We start from the raw sequence: 10,196 nt of genomic DNA, 5'->3' as shown, positions 1-10,196 counted from the left end.
ACTTATTCTTAGGATATCCTTTCAAGTGCCAAAATTCTAATCCCTGGTATATTCTGCCAGGAAAATGCCAGGAATATCCTAGAAGCATCTTCTTGGGATTTTATGTTAATAGTTTTGAATAAAAAATTAAGAAAGATATAATTTAAACTCATTTATTCAATCATATAATAAACTTATGGTATCTAATACACATCTATAAATTTAATGCATTTCCTTTATATTCAGCTACTACTATGGAATTAAACAGAATCTTGGCAAAACTATGGCGTCTTATTTGTAGCATGTGACCGATCAGATAGCCAATCAAAATTGTAACATCCAATGGCCACATTATGATTATACAGTCTCTACAGTTGTAACCATACCAATGTGATGAATCAACTTTTGCCCATGACGTGTTTCAAATCAGTATTTTAAATTTTGTAAAGTTGGGCAATTTAATTTACACAAGCAAATAGGCACTCCTAATCCGGTACTCTGATTATTTTTGACGCATCACAAAAAGATGTCGATGTAACTTGTTTTCATCGTTATCAGTTGTTGTTTTCATCACTGCTCATGTTTTTTCTGAAACAAAAACACAAATGACTCTTAGTTGATTGAACAAAAAATCATTTACAGTAAGGTAGGTATGATAGCTCAATCACATGATGCTTATCTCCAACAAAGTCAACTTTATCTACAGTTGATACAATGTATCAGATTAGGTAGATAATTATACAGAAGACTCATCCCTCTTAACCGGCCACCGCTTTAACTGGTCGGTCTCGGCCAGAAATGGAAAACATTTTTTTCGATGGTTTTATCAACAAAAATAAAAATACAGTACAGTGTTGTGTGAATGACGTGAGCATTTGTGATGAATAAGTTTTCAATTTAAGTACGATCTTGTAGATTTATCTGTTTCATGTTCAATTATAATTGAGTTTAGCGCAATGCCATTGTTTACAGTTTCTTCTGAGCCCAAGAAATATCCTTTAGGGTGAGTTTTTTTAAATTAGAGGTCTCATACTACGTAAAATTCAATTCAGTTGTAAATATTTAATCGATTTACAAATTTACAGTAGTAATCCAATGACTTTCGAAAGCACGTTGGAGCGTTTAACCGGCTAAACCATTATCCGGCCAGGGTCCCGATCCCAAGGTGGCCGGTTAAGAGGGAGAAACTATGCAGTCAAAATTGGAATCACAAATCATACCTTCACGTGTATATTGATAGTTAATATTGATAAACATACTATCATCATTTTTAAGAATTGTTCCTCTTTTGTATATCTAATGCAATTCATAGTTTTTGATTGTTTCTTTTGACTATTTCATCACCCACGTAGGGAGACTACACCCACAGTACTTCAGACTACAACTACTGTTCATCACCTACAGTACTCAAGTACAGTACTGAGATGAAAATGAGAAAGAGGTTATACGATCTCTCAAGGATTGGCATCAAGTTCTACAGCATAAGGATAAAAAAGTTGAAGCATGGCTTGGGAAAAGTGTTAGAATAGAACTGGAAATTTCGCAGAAAAATATTATTCATAAGCTTCAAATTGATATAAAACACTTGGATTATAAAGATGTTTATATCAAGAAAAAGGAGGCATTTTCATGGTGAAGAAACTTGAGCAAAATATGTTTTTGAAGAATACCAATTATTATTTATGAAAGCAAAGGAAACATTATTGTTCAAGTGTGGATTGCAATAATTTAAATGTGAAGTGTTACTAAAACGAATCTGAATTAAGAAGGATGAATTAAGGAAAAATTCTGAGTTTAAAACATACCTAGCATCTCTCTGAAGTCTTTCCTTGGCTTTAGAAAGCCACTTCTTTATTGGTATCTCAATGTTTGTATCGGTAGCATCTTTGAAATGACAGCGTACTACGTCTGCAACAAAACAAATTGCTGGATTATACTTGGAATTATGATACATAGAATAATCCACTACCAGTGGAGCGTGAATGTTTTAAATAATAATAATAAGCGACTGCGGGCTACATTCATAGGCATAATGCTGCCCTGCGAGTGCTCTATTATCATCTAAGACACTCCTACGGTATCAACAAAATGCCAGTGCTGCCTTATGCCCCAGGGGAGATAGAGTCCGTTGTGGAGAATGAGAAATGCCGGATATATTGGAATTATTCATTCTCCACTACCAGGCTTCTAACAGCTACAAAGCCTGATGTAGTCCTCCTCGATCATAATACAAAAGCAATGTATGTGATTGAGTTTTCAGCTCCAGCTGAGTGCAACATTGTTGTAAAAGAGGAGGACAAACGGACCAAGTACCAAGAACTACTAGTGGAGCTACGCAGGCTGAACCCGGGCTACTCTGTCCGACTGGTGGTCCTGGTGATTGGTGCCCTAGGTGGGATGCGCCCAACGCTGCTCTCAAGCTTAAAAGCAATTCCGGCCTGTGAAAGTAGTGCTATTTCACTGTTAGGCCAAATGCAGAAAGCTGTTATTTTGGGCTCACTCCGTCTGCTCAGAGCAAACGATTTGTGGATGACGGACCAGGCATGATTGTTTACTGCACGGATGTGTGGAGCAGTCATGTCTGAAATCGCTTGTCAGACCTCCTTGAGAATCAGAGCTCAGGGTTGGGATGGTCAAGCACCTCTTTAAAAAGAGAAAATAATAATAATAAAAATAATAAAATAATTATAATACAATGGAACCTCGATTTAAAAAAAACCCTGATTCCTGATTTAACGAATAGTTCTGTCAGTCCCTGGAAACCTTCTAACCGCTTTCAACCCCGATATTACGGACATTGTTTTTAAGATAACCCCGATACAACGAATTTTTCTCTCGGTCCCTTGAGCTTCGTTAAACCGGGGTTCGACTATTCAATAAATACTGCACTGCAAATACTGCAATGCACTTGGTAGAACCCTGAGCATACATAAACTGAAAAAACAATAGCCATTGATGAAAGAGGTTGCATGTGAATGGCTCTCTATTCATGAATAAAAGGCCGGTACTACATGATAATAGTTCTATGATCATATCTGATCATATGGAAAGAGATGAAAATACGGAATCATATTTTCATCTCTTTTCATATGATCAACTATGATAATAGAAATATTATTGTGTAATACCGGCCTAAGGCCGGTATTAGACGGTAGTAATATTTATATGATCATAGTTGATCATATGAAAAGAGATGGAAATACTAAATTATATTCTCATATGATCACTGATAATAGTAAATATTGCCGTCTAATACCAGCCTAAGAAAGAAAAAATAATAATGAAATACTATATACCTAATCCATGATAAGCATATTATGATATTAATGATGACTAATAATATAAAAAAATACAGAAAAACATAACGTTCAACATTCAAAATGTTCATACAATTCAATACCATTGAGTTACTTAAGTGAAAAAATTCAGTTTGCATTTTAACAGGTCAAGATATACAGATTGGGTGAAAAGTTTGGAAACAGCTTAATATTTCTCGAACAAAGGTAGCTTGACGGTCGGTGACATAGGGGACTGTACTAAAATTAAAAGATCTACTCGGTATGCCTACCCTTTATCAGACCGCTGAAGTTGGAGCAAGCCAAGGCTCTTTTGCCCTTAGCTCCAAACCAGCTATATTTTTCTGCAACTTCATTCGTAAATATTTTCGGGAGAACATTATAGACCACATTTTTCATTTCACTTCCTCCGATTTTCTTCAATTCCGTCACCTAGAACATAATTATTATTATCAAACAGTTTTGTAGGTCAAACAATTATGAAACAGAAACGCTTGTAAAATCCTTAATTTATTAGTTATTGTAGAGTCCGCTCGTTGAACCTTTGATTCCCACCACTCCCACTATAACAAGGCTCATGTTAAAACGAGCGGACTCTAGCATTGTAGCTTGTAAAGTTTTATGATATACGGCCCAAGAGCTAAACCTTCATTTGCATTAAAAAAACATTCATCAGACATTTGACCAGTTTTGAGTCCTAAGACAAGAAGTAGTTCTGATGCCTTTTCATATACATCTTCAAGACCTATGTTATATGTGGTAGAAATTTAAACTGAATAGTTCCAGAAGCTAAAGCTCCAGCATTGTCTTGAAGCATGAAGACAAAATATATATATCCTTAAAGTACGTTGAAACCACATTTTTGGGCCAGAGGGTTCCAAAATGCTAGTGTTTGTACATTTCTAAATAAATGAAATGAACTATAGAAATTATTATCTCAAGCAGTACACTAAGGATGTTGGTCAGCAGGTTTGAATGACATCTTTTTTAACCAATGATCCAGAATAAATTATTTACTAACATTGAGTTCTACACAATAATGATTTTATTTTTATTACCTTACTAATCATTACACAGAGTGTGGAATATGTCTGGGAGCCCCTTAATATTTAAGTTTTGAAATATTTGTAGTGAATATTCTAGAATAACAATCGAAATAACTTTGAAATGGTTTGAGATATCGATGTGCGGTTTGCGGCATTAAATTTCTTTTGAAAATTTACATCAAAATCATGTATAACATGACCACCTTCCCATCTGAAAAAATAAAGTTACCAGTTTTCTTTTAAAGAGCACGTTACTAAGGTTGTCGTCCACTGCATTGAAGTCTTCATCACACTTGATAGGAAGAAGTGATGAAACATTCTCATCTTCTCCATCACCTAGGATCTGTTCATTTTCATTGTTCAAGAAGCGCTGCTCCATTTTCTCAATCCTTTCCTTGATTTCCTCCTGGTTGGCCTGCATCGTTGCCAATGTGTATTTGACGCCGGCTATGGCTCTCAGTATTGTTTTAGTTTCATGTGATTGATCTAGAAACAAAAACAAGTAGTTGAAGACGAGAGTTCATCCCCCTAGGTTGATGATTAGCTGGTGCCAAAAATTAAGGTAGTTTCGTAAGTTCCTTGTTGGACGTTCCAATTACTAGATCATAACTAGTAATTAATTATTCATTTGAATACAATTATGTGAAGGTAAACAGGTAGAAATCCAAATATTGCCTCCTTAACACTAATGAGACATTTAAAATTGACAATTTTACCATACATTGACATATTAGAATATTACAATTGACAGGTTCTTTATCCTTGCAGGGACCTTCCTTGACTTAATTTGTATGAATTATTCTATTTTTTTCATACAAATTAAAAAATTAAATGATCTTATTTATTTCCAATTTTTCTCTGGTTTCCTTCAATGATGAATAAATGAATTTTGAATTTGAAAAGCAGAAAAAAATCAATGAATTAATGACGATGCATAATTAATTTTATGCATCAAATAAATTAAAGCAGTACAAAAACATACCAGTAGGAGTTGCTGCAACATTAGCAGATGATCCTCCTTGTGGCATACTAGGCCTATTGATGATAGCAGGTATTTTCGGTAATGGCGGAATTGTAATATTCTCATCTTCATCTTCTCCGTCACTTGCAGATGATGTGGCCGGCGAGAACTGCCGCTTCAAGGCTCTTGAATGTCTACTTTTTTTCTCGTCAATGTCAGTTGTCAGGCTACTGTTATCTCCTGCCCTTTTCAACTTCTCCTTCCCTCTTAGGAATGTTTCTGAAAAAGAGAAAACACACATGGATGACAATTTAATAACGACAACTATTTAATGCGCTTGTAAGGGAGCACAAGCAGGGAAAATATTTTAAATAAAAAACTATTCATCTTTTGTACCTCAAAGCCCAAATTCAACGTTCTTTCTGAATTTTTCAAAATAAATGCTCATAATTGGGTGGCTCATTGGAGTAAGTGATAAAGCGCCGGTCTGATAAGCAAGAGGACCCGAGTTTGAATCTTGACAGGAGAGTTTTTGTCCAAAGCACAATCACATGTTTACGACCACCCCGTCTTTCTGAGGAGACGTTAAGCCATCAGTCCCGACTACCCAAAAAGTAGCCATCATATTTCATCATCATCCCACTCATTATCTACGCTTATATAGCACATGTGGGCATCATCCTCAGCAAAAAAAAAATACATTGCAAAAATTTTAAAATTGAGCTGTGAGCATTGATACATCACAACCAAACAATTTTCCAATCTTAAATTATGATCCAAGAGAAAGAATAAAACTTATTAGTTATTGTGCCCAAATTAGTTTTATTCTCTCCGAGCATGTCATAACGAACGTGTTTCTATGCCTCTTTCTAGATTTCATTTTTCATATGTGAGTTGGCTTCATGTAACTATAAACTTCTACTGTAACCGTACCTCAAAGGTACGGTCATAATGGATGCAAACTTTACACTGGTTATCTAATATAAAATTAATAATACGGTAATTGAGATTAACTTACTTGCTCCACCTAATATTTTTTCTATGTGACACTTCTTCCAATCGTCTTTGGGGTCATCCATTGATTGGACAGCCCGATCATACTCCTTCAATGTACTGCAAAGAGGCCAGTAGCACTCCCTCGTTTCACTCATGATCCATTTTCTTGGCACTAGTTCGAACCCGTCATCAAATTGAACTATGAAATATTTGTAGTTTTCTTTTTCCAGCTTCTTAAAAGAGCTCATTTTTTCAAAAAAATCTGGATGGAAAATGTACAAGCATACATTATATACATATATTACACATTTATATATGCCTACATCTATTCTACATTTATTTACAATATATTATACGATACTTTTCAAGTTTTTTTTTTCTTAAATTAAGATGAAGAGGTAGTCTCAACATGAAGTAGAGGGAAGGTTACATAAATTTCATTATGCAAGGGAAAGATTACACATTTATGAGAAATTATTTTGATGGACCATACACTGAGTATTGACGATAACTGACTAACTTTGAAAATATCAATGACTGAGGATTTGCAAGGTTTATCAAAGTAGTCTTCTTTCACACAAAACTTTTGCCCTACAAAAACAGTTTCATTAGAGTTGATTTGTGTAGCGAAATTTCTTATCAACACAATTGAACCATTGGTTAATTGACAGCAGCTGTCCCGGAGGGTTGATTGCCCAATTTTCAGATGGAATGAAGACATGAAAAGTTGTTTGTATTGTGGATCTGTGCAATCTTGTAATAAAGGTCCATCATGATGAAGAGAAGTCAGGCTTGGGAGTTCACCTACTCTTGCACTGGTACTCTTGCTGGAGTTTTTCTCAATTTCTGCATAGCGCCTACTTAGCTGTTCAAGTGGTTTCTGCGATTTTCGGATGACTTTTTTCAATTTTTGTAAATAATTTTCGAATCGAAAAGCTGAAAAATTGTCCAGTACACCAAAGTTTTCTCCATCATCAGCTACATGTACTAGGCCATGCACATTGTGAGAAACCTGATGTTTTCCATACAGAGCAATAAAAGACTCTACAAAATGCTTTAAGAGATCTTTTGCATAGCTCACAAAATCAAGATGATTAGCACTGCACAACAATCGTATTGCTACAGAAAGAGTCATGAAGTTTTGAAAATATTTCTTGGATAAAATGTCTATTAAAACTATAGGTCCTGTATACAGAAGGAACTGCCGGAATTCAGTAGCTTTCCACTGTTTCACATGAGTGAGGCTCCTCGGTTTCCTAACAAAGTCTGATGCTATCCAGCCTCTCAAAGATTCAAGCTTATTTGAAATTGATTTGACCTTACTACTTTGTAGCCTAAATCTTAAATCGCCACTAATCCATAACAGTAAAAGTTTTTTCATTACACCTAGACATACCAAATGCATATAGTCAAATGGAACATTAGTAACAAAACCAACATTTGGAATTTTTTCCAATAAAGTAGAGCCTAGATGATAATCTTCATCAGTTTTTTGTTGGAAGTCATTGTCTGTTCGTTTGGGAGCATTAGGATCCGGAAAACACATCCTATTGTTTAGGTATTCCCCTTCAACTGTGCACTTAGTACAACTAGAGTAGCCACCATGGCCTTTGACATTTAGAATGAACGATTTTGCCGGAGCATCAAAAACAAAATATTTTATAGAAACATTAATAACTCTTTCTTGTACAATTATTCCACATTGAATTACTTTGAGAGTTTCAGATACAAAATCTTCTAGAAATTCGTTGTTGTTAGCAGGTTTACAGTGCCCATGGTAAGCACCTATTACAAAAACATCATTAAATTGTTGTCCAGCCAGTGAAGCCAATATGGGCCAAAGGGAACTGGTTGAGGACTTGGATGATGGTAATCCATCTATATTGATAACCAATTCAACATTTCTAATGGATTCAAGATTGTACTGACTCAAACAGCTAACTAGACTGTTCTCCAGGCCAGCATGCCAATAAAATCCTGGCTTAACTTCTCTCAAGTGTGTTCTCCTGGGTGTTCCCAAGAGAGTACGACTGTCAGAAGGCAAATCGATATGGCCATGTCTTTTCATTAATTTCAGTAAGTCTGAGACAGCAGAATGGGTTATACTGTGTTGTATGGCCCAAGAAGCTAAATCACTTTTTAGTGATTCATGATTGGCAGAAGGCCCATTTGAATTTATGGAAAAATCAAGTAGCTCATTACAAGATTCATCAGAAAAAACTGAATTGGGGTCTGATTTTTGACAACTTGACTCATCACTGGAAGTAGAGCTTTGGTCATCTTGATTATCTAAACATAAAGGCGGTATGCTAGTAGAACTATTGCTAGCATGCTGGTCATTAAATGTGTTTTGACTATCTGCTGTTTCAGTTGTTGCAGGATTTTGTACATTATCATAATCATTTTCAAGACATGCCAACCGCCTAATATGCCTCTGGCTAAGATTTTGGATTGGCTTTCGCCGTTTCATTGTAGCCTAGCCTATGTAAGACTGAAATTATTATTCAATACCACAGTACAACTAAAAATACTAAAAATAGAACTAAAATGTAAGATTCTATGAAAACACTCACAAAATTATAAGAAACAAATAATCTAATTTTAAAGTTTTGTTGGAGAAATTCACGTTGGACTATTATAGGCTAGTCTAACCTAAAAATATTTAAGTAGCCTAACTCATTCATACAATACCAAAAATCAAAAGTTGAATTAAGTTTATATTCACTACAAACACACAGTCACTCAATCAATTTAATAACTATTATAACTTGAGCTCAACTTATTAAAAATAATTTTATGTGAACTTACTGTAAATATTCAATCACAATAATTCACAACCTCCAAAAACTTGTAAACGCCAAGTCGCCAACCGCCAACACAGTCACTCACTCAATTTATTAACAACTATTATAACTTGAGATCAACTTATTAAAAATAAGTTTATGTAAACTTATTACTGTAAATATTCAATCACAATAATTCACAACTTCCAAAAACTTGCAAATGCCAAGTCGCCAACCGCCAAGACAAAAGAGAGAAGAAACCTCGTGCACACCATCGGATACGTCATCAGTGCAGCAGCGCATGTGCGGATGCATCCATCTTGTACGCTTTGAAAAGCGGGCTTTATAAAACGAATTCAATCGATCATAAACCATTTTCTATCGTTGAGAATGTAAATTATTAAAATCCTGATTAATCCGTCAGATTTATCGATGGAAGGTGAATAGGTTTAAATGACTAGAGACATCAAATAAAGTGATTAGAATATATTTGAAAATATTCTATTAATTTTCCAATTCACAAACTTCACACTGTGGTAAAATTTGAAGATAACACTTGCACTTTGTTTTATGAGATCTGTTTTCAATTTTCATCTTTAATATCTCAGTCATTTGCTGAGATAAAATGACTATTTTTTAGAATAAAGTAGACTTTTGTAAGAGCTTACATATGAGTTTGTCAAATTTTTAAAATCGACAGTTATTGTTTTGTTTTTTATGTCATTTGAAAACATCATATCCTGGGCATATCTTAGGGATATTACCAGAATTTGAGCGAGTCAAACTAAAACTTAGTAATTATAATAATAATAAATTATTATTTTAGTTTGAAATTTTTAAAAATGCATTATATTATTACTTCTTCAGAAATAAGTGATAATATAATAGCATTTTCAGATTTAAAAAGAAGGATATCGCTGATATCCTTCAAACTTCCCTCGCACATCCCCGAAAGTCGACCACTAAATTGTGTTAACGGGTAATTCCTCAGAATATTCTGAGAATATCCCTATATTCCATGGGATTTGTGGGACCTGCAGGGACTAGTATGGGATATCTTCGGGACGTTGTGTGCTGTGTGGGTTGTTCCCATTTTATTTTATGATAGTTATGCTCCAACCAACAGACATCACAA

At 34.7% G+C, this 10,196-nt stretch overlaps 1 protein-coding gene across 3 annotated transcripts; it reads right to left on the bottom strand.

The window, feature by feature from the left end:
- Positions 1 to 235: 235 nt before the first annotated feature.
- On the bottom strand, positions 236 to 9,341 carry LOC111047696. Of its 3 annotated transcripts, XM_039441354.1 has the most exons (8): positions 9,087 to 9,341; positions 6,301 to 6,540; positions 5,304 to 5,561; positions 4,551 to 4,807; positions 3,548 to 3,707; positions 1,785 to 1,887; positions 502 to 567; positions 236 to 315 (listed from the first exon to the last, which is right to left on the bottom strand). In XM_039441354.1, the coding sequence occupies exons 2-7, from the start codon at positions 6,524 to 6,526 to the stop codon at positions 534 to 536; spliced, it is 1,038 nt and encodes a 345-aa protein (XP_039297288.1). In that variant the 5' UTR covers positions 6,527 to 6,540; positions 9,087 to 9,341; the 3' UTR covers positions 236 to 315; positions 502 to 533. The 3 variants fall into 3 exon arrangements, with proteins under 3 accessions (XP_039297288.1, XP_022189198.2, XP_039297289.1); XM_022333506.2 differs by lacking the exon at positions 236 to 315 and having other exon boundaries at positions 493 to 567; XM_039441355.1 differs by lacking the exon at positions 236 to 315 and having other exon boundaries at positions 493 to 567; positions 9,236 to 9,300.
- Between the last annotated feature and the right edge of the window lie 855 nt (positions 9,342 to 10,196).

The sequence above is a fragment of the Nilaparvata lugens genome, chromosome X (assembly GCF_014356525.2).
Source record: "Nilaparvata lugens isolate BPH chromosome X, ASM1435652v1, whole genome shotgun sequence".
NCBI classification, from domain to species: Eukaryota; Metazoa; Arthropoda; class Insecta; order Hemiptera; family Delphacidae; genus Nilaparvata; species Nilaparvata lugens.
This window is presented reverse-complemented; position numbering and strand designations above follow the sequence as displayed.